The 18,528-nt window shown below is 37.4% G+C and overlaps 2 protein-coding genes across 2 annotated transcripts in view; one reads left to right on the plus strand and one right to left on the minus strand.

Moving 5' to 3' along the window:
- ap3b2 (adaptor related protein complex 3 subunit beta 2) overlaps window positions 1-11,218 on the plus strand; it is a gene marked incomplete at both ends in the record, with an annotated part of 38,207 nt that extends 26,989 nt beyond the window's left edge. Inside the window, 11 exons of the mRNA XM_079260063.1 lie at window positions 648-707; window positions 2,934-3,048; window positions 4,163-4,337; window positions 4,471-4,633; window positions 4,843-4,930; window positions 5,063-5,172; window positions 5,402-5,630; window positions 6,020-6,104; window positions 6,936-7,033; window positions 9,803-9,941; window positions 11,032-11,218. Of these exons, the coding sequence (XP_079116189.1) occupies window positions 648-707; window positions 2,934-3,048; window positions 4,163-4,337; window positions 4,471-4,633; window positions 4,843-4,930; window positions 5,063-5,172; window positions 5,402-5,630; window positions 6,020-6,104; window positions 6,936-7,033; window positions 9,803-9,941; window positions 11,032-11,218 (1,449 nt within the window). The remainder of the gene's footprint in view (window positions 1-647; window positions 708-2,933; window positions 3,049-4,162; window positions 4,338-4,470; window positions 4,634-4,842; window positions 4,931-5,062; window positions 5,173-5,401; window positions 5,631-6,019; window positions 6,105-6,935; window positions 7,034-9,802; window positions 9,942-11,031) is intronic.
- A 4,405-nt stretch (window positions 11,219-15,623) lies between these two features.
- Window positions 15,624-18,528, minus strand: part of sv2 (synaptic vesicle glycoprotein 2) — a gene marked incomplete at its 3' end in the record, with an annotated part of 11,015 nt that continues 8,110 nt past the window's right edge. Inside the window, exons 11-13 of the mRNA XM_079259298.1 lie at window positions 16,350-16,445; window positions 15,942-16,101; window positions 15,624-15,807 (exon numbers count right to left, since the gene is read on the minus strand). Of these exons, the coding sequence (XP_079115424.1) occupies window positions 15,624-15,807; window positions 15,942-16,101; window positions 16,350-16,445 (440 nt within the window). The remainder of the gene's footprint in view (window positions 15,808-15,941; window positions 16,102-16,349; window positions 16,446-18,528) is intronic.

Below are 18,528 nucleotides of genomic sequence, written 5' to 3' on the forward strand. Positions count from 1 at the left end.
TAAGCATCGTCTCACCCGAGAGTAAACCTTTTGCAATGTCCACTTTTTGGAAGTTGCATGAATGCACCAAGGACAACAAGATTGTTTGCACTCTTTTCTCTCTTGACTTAATGTTAACCAGCATAACCAGCAAACCTCCAAAACCTCTGCGTTTTTACAGGTCATCACACTTGATAATGATTAAGCTGGTATACTTGATCAGCAGCTCCTGGTTGCTACTTCCCAGCTTAATTATTATGGAAACAGTACACATTTGGGATTTCTTTAAATCTCAACAGGATGATCTTTCTTTTTTACATTACTGCCTGCAGGTAATATGACAAAAGTGAGATGTTTGTTTCTAAAAGCAACTTCAAAATATATAAAATAAACCCAAAATGTCACTAAAGGCATGAAATCAGTCTAAAACCAGTGCTGTGCTGTGGAAAATGGCAAATGCTTGAAGTAATTTTCTTTCCTTTTTAGCTGAAAAAATTGTAACAAAAACACTAGTTTGGTCCTTAAAGCAGCATTTTAGTAGCTCAACAGTCTCACTGGGTGAATATGAAACTAAGTATCCCATTACATCTTTCATGTTGTTAAAGCGGAGAGAGTCAGTAAATCCACTGAGAAGCTCTTTTCTTTTTGCATATTGTACACCTTCCCAGACAGAGGAGGTCATAACCACCAGCGAGGGGCGGATCGGCCTGCTAGGAGACTGGCGAGAGGTGCCCCTCCCTTCACCTCTGGGAGTGCAGTGATGTTTGTTTTCTTGACTGCTCTCCTTTTCTTTCATTTTTCAAGTTTCTTTCTACTTTGAACATAATGTGGTAACTTCTGATGCTGATATTGAAGCTATCAGATAAACTTTATCCTCGGTCAGTTGACATGGAGCTTTTGCATTTATCATAGGTAGAAGACGCATAAAAAAATCCACACTCTGCTCAAGGTCTGCTCACTCACCAGTGATACTCTCAACTCTCAATGCATTGTGCAGGATTTCTCTTTAATGTCATCTGAAAAATGAAAGTTGACAGTGGCTGTCATGCAAGAGCTTTTTTTTTTTTTTTTTTTTTAATTATTCTTGCCTTAAACCTTTTTCCTTCTTGTTTATTAAGCTTTTTGTTAGATCCATTCTAAGATGGATTAACCAAAAGTATCTACTTGCTATTGAGAACTGACAATTAGACATAAACTAACCATAAATTGTGACACCCAGATCATATTGGGAGTAATATTAACTGATTGAAAACCATCATGGAAGGTTTCTATGTATTTTATATAATATATTTTTACTGAAGGGTCTCACAAAGGATTTTTTCTTTTATTAGTGACGTCTTCTGCTGCAGTGTGGCAAGAGAAAAGCAAATCTGAAAAGAGCTCAGAAAATTGCTAAACTGAAAGATGCAGGAGATGATCTGGTGAACAGAATCTTAGTGAGGCTCTTGCATGAAGCTTAATCTGTCCTCACAGCCTATTAACAAACTAAGGAATGTCAGCGCTTTGAACACCAGAAAGCTTTCAGGTCTGCAGTTTTATGAAGATGGAATATACGTACAAAAAAATGTATTAAAAACAAACGAGTAATTCGGCCTTGCATGACGCTCCTTTTCCAGTTGACAGTTGCTGTCTCCTCCCTGCACCTACCTGGTCTTTCATGAAATTTTTTGACAGGATTTGTGGAAGTGTCACAAATGTTGGTTGATTGTGCGTGATGTGCCTTTATCTTTGTGCTGCTGCAGCTGAGCCATTTGTCATCACCATCATTTGATCCATGCCGGCACGCCATGCTTTGTTGCTGGTGAAGACGTTCACACTAAATACTTTTCCTGTATTTTTCCTTTCAATGTATGAAAATGCATTGAATATTTATTGTTTAGTGTTCACATTTTAATTTATTATATGTAAGTTAGTATATACAGTTGTATATACAGTAGTGATATGTAAGTGGTAGTTATATTGGAGTGTTTAATATGACAGTCTTTTTTATTAGTTTGTGGAAACTTACTAACCAAAAATTGTATTATGATGAGATTTGGGGTTTAGTTTTTTTTTTTTTTGTCTCTGTGATTTACAAACTGTTCTCACACTTTCTTATTTGTAGACCCTTTGACCTCGCTGTTCCTGTTTCTCTTTCCTTTCCTAACTTTTTTTTCTTAGAGAAAAATTGTTTCCTTTTTCCTCATCTACATCCCAATCTTTTTCTTTTCTACGTCTGCCAGGTTTTTGCGCTGCTTGAAAGAGTCACAACATTAACGAGTGTGAGTCAGTTAGCGGCAAAGAGCCACATGTCCTTGAGCTTCAACCCACATAGCCGCAAAAAAAACAAAAACAAACTCCCAAGTGCTTTTTAACACCCTGCGTAACGTAGTTGCCGTTCTGTGCTTAGCTGAGCCAAAGCCACCTGATACATAGCACCCACTTCCTCGGTCTCCACCATTAAAGAAGTGATTCTTTTTGCAGGATGTGTAGATTCATTAGGAAGCTTTCAGGTTTTAAATTAAGTTGGGAGATGTCCACGCTCATTACCAAATAGCATTTGTTAATGAGTCTGGTCATAGAAAGAGCAGATTGCATCTTTTTGTAAAGTGTGAGAATATGGATGGTTCTCCTCAAAGGCATCACTTCTCTTAATGGAACTGCTCCCAGTATTAAAAGAACCATTTCTGCAACTGGTCATGAAGGCAACACCTGGTGCTCAAGTCTATCTGTGCAAAAAAAAAAAAAAAAAAAAAAGCAACAGCTTCATACAAGCTTTAGTATCTGAGTGAATTTGTTCTGTGACTGTCAGATCGAAAAGCAGATCTGCTACAGTGAATGCTGCATTTGGCTGCATCAAGCCCAGGCAGAGGCATTCATGGCCACGCTACTGTAATCTGCCCACGTTTTTGCTTCTTGCTGAAAAACTTTTCATTGAGCTCGTTTATCAGTGTGAACTCTCTCTCCTCCGCTAGGTGCCTGAATGGACCAAATGCAGCAGCCGTGAGAAGAGGAAGGAGAAGAAAGTGGAAAAGCCCTTCTACTCTGACTCAGAGGGCGAGTCTGGGCCAACAGAGTCGGCCGACAGTGGTAACTTTGGGGGAAATTTCTCCACTACGGATCATGTGTTTGTCCGTGTGATTTTTGATGAAAATTGGTATAAATACAAATGGCTAATGTTAGTAACAATGAGACATTGGCCCTACAAAGCCAAAATGTATCATATTCGATACATACAGTTTCTGAGACATTTGGCATCAATTTATGGTAAACACACAATCTGATACTGGTCTTCTGTCCCTTAATCAATACCAGAAAGCAGGTTACACTACTATTATTTTGACATATCACAATAAATAAATGGTAATAAATGGTAATCATCCCCCCAAAACTTGTTTATTTTTTGTTACATTTTGGTAAAGGGTCAAATAAACCCTTATTTTATAAAAATGTGATTTTTCTTACCACTTTTTTATTGGTTGTGCCTCAAAAGGTTAAACAAAATTCAACAGGAAAAGTTTAAGTCAGGTTTAGTGATAACAAAAGGAGTTTTATGAACTTGACTTGCACAAGTATCCAGTTAAGCAGATTATACAAAATAAGTTTTATGCTTTAGGTTTGGATTTGTCATTTCTATTTATTAACTTTTTGTCTGTCCTAAAATATTTACTATCACTGTGGTTACAATAAAAATTAATATTCAAATGACAAGAAAAGAGGGGGGGGGGGGGTACCAAGGGATTAAATTAAACACCTGAAAGTCATCTGATTGTAAAAGATGCCTCACTCTTTCAGTTGAATCTCACAACCAAGATGACTTGTAAGGAGTCTACGCACAGAATGTGCTCATAGTGTCTGTCTGCGGTTATGTTTAATGCTTTCTCTTTGATTGCACATGAGCCTAATGCAGAATTAAAGAGAGAGAAAGTTGCTTTAAAGGTGCTGCTTGATCATTTTTTGGAAGTTTTACCCTGTTAAGATGTGTCTGCAACATCAGCAGTATAAAAGGTAATAAAAAATAAAATCTCCTTCTCTGGTGCGAGTCATAAACAAACCTTTGATGCTTAAATGAAGGAGTTACTTTGTAAGCTGATGAGAATTATATTGACTTTAACTCATTCCTGTTCACATAAGGTTGACTTAAGGCTTCCAGTGAAAACTAGCTGACCCGCTCGTCCTGTAACCCCAACCTTTCCTTCCACAGAGTCAGACTCCAGCAGTGGCTCGGAAAGTGGTAGCGGTAGTGAGGAGAGCGGGTCCGGTTCGGAGAGTGAAGAGAGCGAAGAAGGCTCTGAGTTGGATGACGAAGAAGAAGATGAGGAGGAGGAGAGGAAGAAGAAGAAAAAAGAATTTAAAAAGCCAGTGCAAGAAAGTATGAGGTACTGGAAGCTTTTTCGTTGTTTGATATTTTGCAGTTTTGTATTTTAACTGTGGTCTCTGCCTCGTTGTGAAACCCATTTCCTCATAGAATAAATCCCGTTCGAAATTTTGATCTTTGCTTGCTTTTTACAGCGAACAGAGCAGCGAAGAAGAAGACAGGAAGCATGACAGAAAGAGTAAACAGCGAAAGAGTGACTCAGAGTCGGAATCTGAAGAAGAAGAGAGCGAGTCTGAAAGCAGCCAGTCAGAGTCTGAAGAGTCAGACTCTGACACAGAGGTCAAAAAGAAAAAGAAGGTATTTATAGTATTTACATTTTACATTCCAGTATAAATGCATTTATGGTCCATGGGAGCATTACATTTTATTTAAAGTCCAAAGTGTAATACTAAACAGTAATGCAGATTAACACTGAGTTTACGGACAGCAGAAAAAGGCACCAGCTCCACATAATTACATCAAGAGATTGTAGATATTCATGGCAGTTTTACCTGCTCTCCTTTCAGGCAGCTGAATCTAAACCTCCCTCCAAACCTGTCAAGAAAGATAACAAGAAAGAGAAAAAAGAAATGTCCCTGCTTGACCTTGATGATTGTAAGTTTCTCCAACTCATTTCTGTCAGACTGCAGATGTAAGAATGCAAAGCGAAAATCACCAGAGTACGCAGTCATACATGTTCTTACGGGAGCGAAGGTAACAAATGTCACATTGCATCTGTTTTCCCAGTTGAACCTGCTCCCTCACCTCAAGTCACACCAGTAAACGCCTTCCTGTCCAACAGCCTTGTGACCGACCTGGAGGGATTGTCTTTGTCTGACTCCGTCCTCTCCCCAGCAGTAGGCGCCTCATATGCTCTAACATCTCTACATACATTTATATCTATAGCTAAAATAGATAGATAGATAGATATGTATAGATACAGATATATAGACATACTTGGGGTGGGATTTGATTAAAAAAAATCTAATACTTAGACTTCAAAACAAAATGATAAATAAAGGAATAAAAGGCTTTGTAACTGATTAGTCATAATCATGAATAATTAAGAAATTGTTCTTGTTACAGACAATCGCTACTTCCAGCACATTGAAGAGTTACGAGCTGCTGCACCGCATCACAGGGGAGGGCCTGTCGGTGGAGTACTGCTTCAGCCGGCAGCCGTTCAGCCACGATGCCAACATGGTCGCGGTACAGATGCAGTTCACCAACAACTCCACTTCTGACACAAAGAACCTGCACATGGAGGATGTGAAACTTCAGTCAGGGATGAGGGTCAAAGAGTTCCCAGAAATCGGTGAGTGGATGGCCTGATCAGAGCTGGTGTTTAAGCTCTATACTCTGTTTTCTACGGTTATTATCTACAAAACCTAAAATGTACAACCCTGTTAGTGGCCTTTGGAAACTACACTTTATAAGGGCATAATTATACTTTGTTAGCTTAGATTATCCTTAAAATGTCTCACTACATCGACCTGCTGAGAGAAGTACTTTAATTTCATGATGAGTGGCAAAAATAAAGGATAAAGTGCCACATTTTACATGTGAAAACTTCAAAATATCTCACTAGCACATCCTCGTTCTCATATCCAGGCAGACTTTTAGGAGAACGCATCATCTCTGTAGATCAAAGTAGCAAAGATGTAGCTTTAAGTCTGTTTTTTCCCCCTCTGTATTTGTCGGCAGAGTTGCTGCCAGCAGGCGAGACGGCTACAGCAGTGATGGGCATCGATTTCTGTGACTCAACACAAGCAGCAAACTTCCAGCTGTGGTGAGAGGAATATCTGTGTTTTCAGAGCGTGAACTCCCTGAAACCGTGATCATGCTGAAATGAACATGACTACTAATGATTTTTGATCTGCAATATAAAGACGTGTTGGAGAAAATTGATGGAAACGGCATGTTTGAATAAAACTCCCAATTTAAAGATAAATGTTATTTTTCACTTGATGTGGGGTTTTTTTTTTTTTTTTTTTTTACAAAAAGGAATTGTTAAGCAAATACTGTAATTTAAGTCAATGCAGTACAGGTTATTCTCCACAGATCTTTCTCTTCTTATGGCGATTAAACTGGGCCAAAATTACCTGACGTGAAATATTAGACAAAGTTTATGCAGTTGAATAAAAACTTCACGAGGGACTCCACTTTTCTCTTGCACATGACCAAAACGACGGTTTTTTATTTTTTTCTCAAAGCCTTGTCTCACCAGAAATGACACACATCTCTTTTTTATTACAAAGACTATACTGCCACCTGTTGACAACAACATGTAGTCAAGTCATTTCTGCCAGCAGCTTTCACAAGTTTGCTTCAAATTCACTTTACTTCTGGATTGAAATCCTACAAACGACTCAGTCAAGTAACAAGTTGATGATAAACATGTATGGGTGAAGTTACAGAAAGCTGATGTGCTGAAGTGAACATTTGGGGTTTCTTTTCTCTCCTTTATTTCGCAGTCAGATGATGAAGCGCTTTGGACTTTCTGATTTTGAGAAAACAATCATAAGCAACGGCCAATCTGTACTTGTTTTATGTTTTTGCTAGCAGTGAGGAGAAGTATTACAGGTCAGGAATCACTGAAGCTGCTGCTCTTGTTTTGTAGTACTCACACCAGGAAGTTCTTCGTTTCGATCCAGCCACCGGTCGGCGAGTTGATGAGACCCGTCTTCCTGACCGAAAACGAGTTTAAAAAGGAACAAGGTTGGTAGCAAGACCATGTAAAACAGTCACTTGTTATCTTAAACACACCATGGCAAGTCTATAAATGCAGGACAGGAACACAAGATAGCCATGTGTTCCCTTTTAGCTGACACATTGTTGTTATGAGATCATCTTTTTGGCATATTAGTGCTTTGAATATGCTGCAATGGTCAAACACTGATCACCAGTGATATTAAACATGTTATTGTAAAGTGCATTTTAGATTTATTTTCCAGTAAACATTCAGATGTTAAGGTGTGTTTGAACACACTCACCATTTTCACCCTTGAGCTGTCACTTTTAAGAAAATGAATATTGATTAAAAACAAGCTGATCAATACATTTAGTGAGGCTCTATGTAAACTACTTGCAGAAATGAATTATTTTCAAAAAGAATAATTTAACAAAGAATCTTTTCAGATGGAGGAAATGTGTATTTGCAAAGTGATATCAAACAGAAATAGCATAATTAGTGCTTTATATGTTGTAGCATCTGAAATTATTGTTGGTGTGCAGATTATTGTTTACTTTTTAAATTGATTATGTTTTGAGTCCCTTATTCAATTCTTACTCCAGACAGGAAACTTTTTTCATAACAGACCTTTAAGCTTGTTAGTCAGCGTCTGAGAGCAGATACCAGCATGTTTTTGGTTTCTCGTGAATAACTGAGGCAGTGTTGGGCTTTAACAGACACACATTAACTCTTCAAACATGTCATATCCTCGGTTCCTCCCTCTTCACACTGTCCCCAATAGAGAAGCTTTTACAGAATCTAGGTAAGTTGGCTTTGATAGATTTGTTGTTCCCAGCCTTCTTTGTGCCCACCTGCCTTATAGCAAAACCTCAGCCTCACACAGACTCCCATGCCCCACCACCACCACCACCTCTCCCCTCTCTGACTCGCCCCATCCCACACCCTGCCTTAATAGTTAACCCCTAGCTGCATCTCCAGGTCTGCAGCTGCAGACAGACTCCCCTTGTGCCAACCTGCCGCTCTGCAACACTCTGCTGCTCCACCAGGAATGACTGGAAATGCTCATCCACTGATTCCAATTCATGCTCTGAGCACCATAAGAATGAGAAATACACCTGCTTCACAGCAGCTTTCAGCTGTCTGCATTCAGACCACTAATCATGCTGGAAACCTGACAAGCCATCCGCTGTTAGTTCAGTTTCATGAGCACTGATTTGCTTTGCAGATCAAAAGAGGCCTTGGCATCCAAACCACAGGTTTTATTTCATTAAGTAGTGATATTTAGACTTGAGTATGGTTGCATTCTGACATGAATTTTTTGTGTTTTTACTGTGTTTATTGCCTTTGTGACTGTGACCTCATTAAACTAAGTTTTAACCCTTCCTTGACCAAGATGTTCCCAGAACTCATGGCAGCAAACTGATCTCGAGAAGCATCAGGAATGTTCAGCTTGGGTTTTACTCACATGTAAAGACCAGATGAGCAAACAGGAAAAAAAAAAACAAGACTTTATTGTGATAGCCTGCTATAGAGAATAAGGAAAAACGATTATGTAGTTTTTCACAACATACGAACGCAGCATCTGAAAAATTGCAGAATGTCCTGCATCAGTAAGTAGCATAAAGCCAGCCTGACCTTCTGGCTTCTCTGTTTCTATAAGAAGAATGTTAATTATTTGTTGCCATACAGAAAAAAGAGATAATTTTGGCCATGTGTGCAGTAGTGGTTGCAGAGTTTTTTTTATTTTCAGTTTTTATGGACGGATACTTGATCTTTAAATTCAATTCAGTTCAGTTCAATTTAAATCAAATGATAAAACAAAGTGATGACTGCTGTACATAAGTACAGCCTCCTGTCTTGTACCAGTACATATTTAGTACATTTCTCTCCAGCTACATTGGGACTTTAATTACAATGATAAATTAGGCTACTAAACTGATTTTTTAAAAACAATAAAGATCTTTCATTTTCTGTTCTCTTTCATTTTTATGGTCAGTAAAATGAGTTGAATGGCAAGTTATACTGTGAACTGAAATACCTTTATTCACATTGGATGTGTTTTATAAAGTCGCAGATTATCGGTATGTAGCCAATTTCTCATAATATGTAAAAGTGATAAATTACTGAAAATGTGGTTTCCTAAAACCCAAAAACTAAAATCTTTAGATGGATTTTCCTGCTTAAAAAACTTTTCAAAACCATTTTATTTTGTTGCTTGCTGTCTAAAATATTTATTAACTGACTTATCTTAGTACTATCAAAGGTGTAGCTTTACTTTTACACTTTGTTTAATTTTATATTTCTGCCTGGATGTCCAAGTGCCTTTTGACCAGTAAATCACACTGTGGCATAGCGGTAGGTGCTCTCTTGCACCAGGAAGATTAGGTCCAGAAAAAGATTTTAGGTTGAAAAAGTGATGCCATTAATTGGAACTACAATGAAAAAGTCAGGTGGCATTAAACTAATCTATTGGAGCAAAAGCATTTTGAATAATTCGACGACTGTGTTCAGTGGGAAGCATCAGTGCATTCCAGTTTATAGTGAAACTTATCAAATCTTTGATGTGTTGAGTATGATACCGACCTTAAGAGACTACAGGAGCTGTTTGTGGTGATGTATATACAGTATGTGGGCTGTAAATAATACTGTATATATCTGAGTCTGACAGAAATGCAGTTTTTTGCTTGTTTGTATTAATTATTAGATCTCTATAGCCTCTTTACTGACATAGGCCGCATCCAACAAAATAGATTGTCTTTTATTCATGTATTTTCACTTTACTCACATTCCTGCAGGTCAGCTGATGGGTATGAATGAGATCACAGAGAAGCTAACTCTGGACGTCAAGTGTCGGAACGAGCACGCTATCGTCCAGAGAGTGACCACCGCTGCCCACCTCAGCAGAGTCCCCTGTGGGTCAGACAAAGAGTGCAGGTACGTAGATTAGAGGAGAAAGTTTTCACTTCTCATATGCTGGATGTCTGCTTGAAAGGACGCTTGGTGTTTTTGTAACGTTTTTACTTCTGGTGTCAAGAAATGTAGATAACAGATATATTTTATGTTTTTCCAACACCTGACATGAGCATTTTGTTTTCTCTGAGGCATCTGAGCCAATTAGGTTTCTTTTCAACACCTCTCATTTATATGGATTCTGTTGTCGCTAGAGGCAACCTTGATTTACAATCTTCTGATCTTCTGTATAAAAGGCAGCGTTAGTAGCAGTTCTAGGTGAATGCTTCTGGCCACTGAAGCCCACCATGGGGGAGGAGGAGGTGGTTGCCATTGTGAAAGGATAAACCTCTGCATGGCATAGATTGAAGGCTGACATCAAGACGTCCTATTAGTGACTAGAGAAGGCTGGTCTGAGAGTTACCAATGAGTTCCTGATGCTGGTTGCACTGAGCTCGAGGCTGGGGATATGTAAGGCATACATAGTACGGTGTAACCAGGTGTCTAAACATCTGTCATAGTTAGGATGTCAGATGTTGGCACAGCTGGTAGAAAATAACAAAGCTAAGATCCTGTGGGACTTCAAAATCAGACAGCCCTTTATTTTATTGTTTGCATATCTCATTTTTATCTGTTCTGTTGGATATTATTCTAGATATTGTCATTTAAAAATGCTGAATGCAACATATTCATTATTATTCAAATTTATCAATTTATCAAACCCTTTTATTTAAAAAATGTAAATGTATGACTCTGATATACATACATATACATATATATATATATATATATATATATATATATATATATATATATAAAAGAATAAAAGTTAATGCTTTAGACTTTACGTGAGACTTATTTGTTTCAATGTGGAACTTTCCTGTCTTTCTTGTCTGCTCAAAACAAATCTTCCTAACCCCTCCCACATTTTTTAGGTAGCTTCACTTTGACAAAGATCATTGAGGTCAATAATGGTTCATGTACTGTTCTGCCTGAACAACATTCTGTTCACTAATGTGTGTGTGTGTGTATTCCTCTGTGGCTTTACTTCCAATCTTTGCTACTTTGACCTCAGTCCTCCTGTTCCTCCTCCTGATCATCCTATCCACAGGTTTGCTGGCAGGACGGTGACCAGCGGCAGCTTGGTGCTGGTTACTGTCGCAACCAAAGAGGAGGGGGCCGCTCAGCTAACGGTCAACTGTGAGAAAATGGTGATCGGTACCATGCTGGTGAAAGACATCCTCCTCACTCTAACACAGTGATCAAGCTTAGAACAGCACTGCCGCATTCCAGCCGCCTCACTCCAGCTGCCTCACAAACGTTGTCCTCTTGTCACTGTCCCATTTCCCATGTTTTCATGCAAGCCGAGTCAGGGGAAACTTCCAGAATGCTTTGTGTTAAATATCCTGAAAGACGTAAAACTGCATATATCCTCCATCTCTGAAGAGCTCCTTTATTTTCAGGAATTTAAAGATTTATTTTGACATTTGGCTAAAATAATATTTCCAACCACAGCTTGTGATCTTCATATGTAGTTACCCAGATACTGAAGAGGCTGAATGAACTGAAAGATCCTCAAATGACATCCAAGAGTCATTCAAACTGTTATAAATAAATAATAATAAAAACTGGTTAAACTGTTCTTAGGCCTCTCATGGCTTTCTCTTTAATATGAGATCTCAATGTGACTTATATCACATGATAAAAACTAAACCATCTCTATGACAAACAAACACGTACATCTGCTTCAGATGATTCAGTCACAACTAGTTGTCTCCGTGGTGCTAACATGAAGGTGATAAATGCTAAAAACTAAAAATAAACAAGCTCATTAATTGAAATAATATCCAATTCTAATAAAGAACATTTTTAAGAAATATCGACATTTTAATTCACATATATATATATATATGAATATATATATTATATATATATATTCATATATATATTATATAGTCAAATTAATATGAGTTTACAATATACCCCCTTTCAAAAACTTTTTGCATTAAAAAGGTTCTAAAATAAGTATATTTAAAAGAAATCAGTCACTCAAGGTTAGCACAGCTGGACAGCTTATTTCGTACATATCATTGTGTTTTGGTACAGCAAGTTGTTGGCTATTAAGTACTACTGCATGGTGTGGTGTCAGTGCACATGGTAGTATGGAAGTAATATTCCCAGAAGCTGGCCTTAAATAACACATAAACTGTCTGGTTTTAAATAATTAAAAATAATTAAATAATTAAAACTTAACCTAAAATCTTCAAAAAGCACATTATGATCAACAGTCTAAGAAAAAGGGTTGCATGTGATCTAATTTATATAAAGACTTCCCAAACACAACAAAAACAAGTCCACTTTGTGTTTTGCTTCATCATGTTTTTTATCTTAGTTATTTTGATGGTTTATGATTAATTTGATCAATAGAAATATAAATATTTGGCTCTTCTGAAAGGCACAGTTGTGCCTCCTGCTGAAGGCAAGACCTGAAAACAGCATCGCTCTCCCCAAAATTACCACGTTCTGAGAACTATAATGTAACATGTGACATGAGCATTAAACATAAGCTAATTCAGCTACTTTTAGATGGAGTCAAGTTTTGGCTCTTTGCTTTAAGCAAATTAGCTGTTAGCTTTAGCTGACAAATGGTATCAATCATCTTATTTCTACTTGGAGGAAACATGGGGGAAAAATATGAATGAAACAGTCACGTCAACAATCCACATATTCAGAGCTTATGGTAATCTGGGGATTCAACTGTTTTTCTTTCTTAAGCTTTTTCTAATTTCTATGATCAAATCATCTTCATGCAGGGGAAGATTTTTTGATCAGGTTTGAACATAATGAAGCTAATAATAAGGTTAAATAAATAAAAGCGACACTCCCCAGTCATTTGCAAGGAAAAGCCTTTTTAGGACATTCATTACATATTGTTTTTTAACCATCATGTGTTCAGCAGCCTTTCTTCTCTTTAACCACCATGTGTCCAGCAGCTGAATGTGTCTGAAATGATTTGTTTATACTGATAAAAAATGTAGCAGTCAGGTATGGGAGGAGGATTTTACAGTAAGACTTGAACAGTTGTGGAGGAACTTTATTTACTATTTAAAGCCTGTGTTTTCATCTGCCATTGAACCTAAAAGTTCCAGACACTGCATCACAATCAAAATGAGGAATGTAAAGATGAAGAAATCATACATTTACTGTAAACATCCAACAATGAAGAGCCTGCTTTCACAGAAACCTCTGGATAGAAAAACACAACTCACATCTGGTCATTCTTTTCAGCTGCAGCGGCTTTCAGATCTCCAAAATACGGTTTATCGTACCCTGTGTGTGGTTGTGAAATGTAATCCTGAGGTATTACAAGTTTATTTATTGTACAAATAAAAGTGCAAATGAAATGTTTTGTACCTTCTTATAATCTGTTTAACAGTGAGAAATCAACCACTGTTCAGTTTAATTGCTGAAGGATGAGTACATTTAATATTGGCAAGCAAAATAGAAACCTGCTGTACTGATCAACTTGACATCTAATTTGACACTGTTGAGGAAAAAAGTCTGTCAGTGAAGTGAAAAAGATTACAAAGTTTATTAAACAAAGTATAAGAATGATCAGAGTACTGCAAATTGCAATTTGGAGAAGCCATCCAGAGGTCAGAGCATAGCAGAAGTCTGGAGGTGATCTAATCTGCATCCAGATTGAAACATCTTTATAAGCCTTTGCATAGGAAGACGTCAAATGTCTATCATAAATCTATGTTATCTGAAACAAAGAAAGGTCTGTTATTACTTAACAGACCTTTCTTTGTCTGTTAAGTGATAACAGACCTTTAGCAATGGCCTGACCACTAAATTATAATCTCCCTCATGGCACCATCTGACTCCCTCGTTGTAACCCACCATGGGTGAAGAGAGAGTAATAATTTATCAGATTCCAGATGTCTGAAGTCGGAGATCCCAGGGCCTCTACACATTATTTACGTCAGTAAGTGAGCAGATACTAGATAACTAGATAAAGTTCTCAAGTTCATCATGACCTCTTCAGCAACCTCACAAAAGCAGATTTCATTATGAATATATGCTTAGGATTATAAAATATATGTGTATTGAAGGCTAGAATACGAAATTTCCACAACACCTCAGCTGTTCACACCGCAAACCTATTGTGTAATTCTGATTTTTTTTTTTTAGTGATCTTTTTTTTGCGTGCTAGACTGGCAAAATGTCCAGGGTGTACTTCTCTGCTTACTGGGATGATCTCCCTCTCCCCTGCAAGGTAGAAATGGCTTAAAGGTGGAGTATGTAAGATTTTCAATATTTTCAAAATAAATTAACTAATAAAATAACTACAATCATAATTAGATATTTTTTTAAACATGTAGGTTCCAGTCTCTCCATGCTTGATGCATTATTAAATTACAAGTTTAATTAATGACAAACATAGGCAAACATCTAAGAAGGGTTTTTGTCATTAATTAAACTTGTAATTTAATAATGCATCAAACATGGAGAGACTGGAACCTACATGTTTAAAAAAAACTATCTAATTATGATTGTAGTTATTTTATTAGTTAATTTATTTTGAAAATATTGAAACTCTTACATACTCCACCTTTAACCTAAAAGAATAAAAATAATTGTTTGAGTAAAGTAATTCAATACCAAACAGCTTCTAAAGATATATTAATTTTTCTTTCTTTATTTAGTTACACAAAGCACATCAGCAGCTGTTGGCAGACACGACCAGAACGAATCGTTCACATTTTTTAAATCAAACTTTGTCCATCAGCTGCGAGTTCAGAGTGAAAAGGCACATTTGGTTGGTGTAGTTACTCCTTTTTTTAAACTTATATGTATGATGCTACACACAGGTCTCCAGCTTTCTCAATGAATAATAAAAATATCAACCATAAAGGTACATTTAGTTGATATTACACTTGTACCTCAGGAGATTTATTTTGCACTTTGTTTTTTTTGGGATTTTAATGTCAACACTGGAACTAAATCCTTCGTGCATCAGTGATGTTCAGTAAAAGCTGAGAGTGGAGGTGACCTCCCAGCAAAACACACAGCTCAGATCAACCTAAACTTTATTAAAAAAAAAAAAAAACAACACCTTTACAACACATGTTGTTGAGGTTTTGGATTAAAAAATGTCAAATGTAGTGTGCAATCTTTGGCTCACCGCTGGAATAACCTGAACTTGTGAGATGCAGTTTTTGCAGCATATTAGCTTTTTTTTCATAATTTGAAAACAAAAGATAAGAAATGGCATAAAAACACAAGAAGCATCTCCTGATGCTTTGCTGTGTTGTGGCAATAAACAAAAATCCAATAATTTGAGAAAATTTCAATATTTGCTTTTTCATGATGAAACTTTCTATTTTTGCCAAGCTAAAACTTTTTAAGGTTATTTTTTGACAAAAATTTTATTCCTCTCACTTTCCGTAACTGGCTTGCACATCTGTCGGACTTCCTGACTCACACGTCTTGGCATTTTAAATGAGTCAGCATAAGGCACAGTGTGATGGCAAAGGGTCCCAGAAATCCCACAAAATAAAGAGTCACAGAACTTTAAAGGCTGCAGACCCTCGAACCTGCTTCCATCTGAACATCTAGAGGATGTTTTTTGATGAACTTATTGGTCTAAAATAAAATGAGTGATCAGGTGAGCTCGGTCTGTCTGGTCTGTGGGAGCAGAAGAGCCACCAGTCCACCGGTCAGAAGCAGGACCGACACCACCAGGATGGGAACGGCGCAGTTTGTGTCAACCATCTTCCCAAAGATGACGTTTCCCATGATGGCTGCCACTCGGCCCACTCCTGTGAAAAAACCGAGAGCAGAAGACCTGAAAGAAAACGAGCAGGAGATGAAGCTGCGCCAGCAGATGTGATATCAGAAATCTTAAGTTGTTTATCCTGGTGATACGTGTTTGTTAATTAAAAACATTTCTAAACTGAATTTTTTTCTGAGAGACGTTACCGTAGCTGGGTTGGATAGAGCTCGGTCCCTACCACGTCCAGGGCGTTCCAGGCTATCACAGACACCCCGCTGAAGACACAGGACAGGCCCAGACTCTGAGCTTTGGTCTGAACCACGTAGATAAGAAAGACGCTCAAACTGGACACCATCAAGCTGCCGGCTGGAGGACACAACAAACAGGGAGACGGACATGTTTTCCAGCATTTGTTCGTGGTTTATCAGTATTTATTTTAAAATGAGGGACTGGAACAGTCATTGATTAAAAGCAGAGAGCAATTACTCAACTGAATAATGTGCACGACTGAACGAAAAGGTGAAGAGCTCAACGTAAGGTTGCAAAACAAAAATCAAAAAAGCTGGAAACTAAATTTGAGATGGAAAATGATGCTTCATGGCAGGTAGACTCACAAAGCAGCGCCTTTCCTCCAGTGCTGTCCATCATGAGGATGGTGAAAATGTTGCCTGGTAGGTTTGACGCAGCTATGACGAAACCTTCAATGTACACTGTGAAGCGAGAGACACAAGAAGGTAAGCGAGGACAGCGAGACGATGCTTCATATGTTGCAAGACACTGGGGTCAGTCCCATTATAAGGTAATAAAAGTTTATCCCTTTAAATCTCAACCTGTTAACATTGTTTGAGTGTTGATATAAAATTTCATTTGCAATTTAAAAGTGTTTAAAAGTGTATCTGGAAATTGTACAATGTTGAATCATATTTAGTTTGTTTTTCCCCAAAATAGTTGCCTTTTTTATATAAAGACATGAAAGTGGAAATCTGCAGGAAGATTTCTATAATGGAAAAACAAAAATGAAAACAAATGGATAAATTACACTGAAAAGCAAATCCTTGCAACTGGATTTAAAACAAACTGGACTGAACTGAATCTAACTGAACTTGTTTATTTTCTCCTGCAAGTCACTTTGGTTGAAATTTATTGCTCATTAAAAAACTAAAGATAAAAAAATCACTTAAGGATCACACAGAACTTGTATTATATTGATATGTCATACTCAAGACTTGTCCTCATCGTCTCGGCTGTTTCGAAAGCAAAGACAAAAAAAAGTGCAGAAATTGGAAATAGATTTATAAGATCATGAGGATAAAAATGAAGTCAATCTTTTGTATAAATAAATAAATAAATAAATAAATAAATATCTACATGTCGAAACTTGCTAAAATCTCACAGAAATATGTTTAATGGGCTTCTGAATGTTGTCACCAGATATGCGTTAAAACTAGCAGCTGTTGGAGCCAAACTGGACAATTTCAACCTGAAATCGAAGATTTGTGCCAAAGGTGCACGTGTGCACATCGGAACATAGCATGTGAATATAGCAAAATGAATATAAAAAAGGTGTGTTTTTTATATATACAACTTTTTTTTTTTTGTTTTTTTTAAACACAGTTAAATATAAATCGGCCTCCAACTTTTAAACTCACACAGAATAATTAAGGCCTAAAAACAGGATCAGAGCAACATGATCCATGCTGATGTGCAGCAATGTGTTTGCTAGTTAGCAGCACTAACACTGTGTCTGTTAGAATACAAAACTTTACTTCACAGCTCAACAACACACTTCTAACTAATCCAAGCATGAAGAAGCAGAACAGGAAATCCTGACTGAAAATGCGAATCTGTAAACTTTGTTGTTGAACAGACACAAGTTTAAATCTGGCATAACTTGCAATTTTCATAAACATAAGTGACCACACACTTAGGTCCACCTTGCTATTATTGGGCTGGACCCCTTTTTACTCTCAGATGAGGTGTTGGAAACATTCTTCAGAGAATTTGCTCCATAATGACGCGACAGCATGTTGACTCTTCCATCTGAATGTCAGAGCTGACCATCACGGCCTGGCGACATTTGTAATTTTCTATTGTCCAGTTTTGGTGAACCTGTGTGAACTGTGTGATCAGTTTCATGTTCTGAGCTAACAGGAGCGGCAGCTGGTGTGGTCTTCTGCATATGTTGGTCATAACCAGTGGTTATTTGTTCATCTGCAACCAGTCTACTCCCGCTCCTCATATTGGATATTTTCTTTTTTTTTTTTCCACAGACCATTCTCTGTAAACCCTCAAGACGGTTGTGTGTGGAAAATGCCAGTAGATCAGCAGTTTCTGAAATACTCAGACCAACAACCATGCCACATTCAAAGTCCCGTAAATCCCCTTCAATCCCCATTCTGATGAAGTCAACTTGACCACGTCTGTGACTAAATGTGTTGAGATGCTGCCATGTGACTGGCAGATTATTTTTGTCAACAAGTTATTAAACAGGTGTGCCTAATAAAGTGTCCATTATCTGTAACATTATTTAGTTTAAATCATCCATCAATCCTCTTCTGTACACACTTATTTCAATACAGTATCATGGGGGGTAGATTTAAACACTTATTTCTGCAAATTCTAAGGTTCCTTTGGGTTTAACTACATTTTCAATCGTTGTGCTTAAATAATACTGTAACAGTAACATTTCAGGATGGCTGGTCTTTAATCTGAATGCAAAGCACAAAGCAGGTTGTTTTGAAATAGATTTAACATTTAAATAGCATGCTTCTTGTTTTTCAGAGTTAATAATGT

This window comes from Telmatherina bonti, assembly GCF_933228915.1.
Source record: "Telmatherina bonti genome assembly, chromosome: 2".
NCBI classification, from domain to species: Eukaryota; Metazoa; Chordata; class Actinopteri; order Atheriniformes; family Telmatherinidae; genus Telmatherina; species Telmatherina bonti.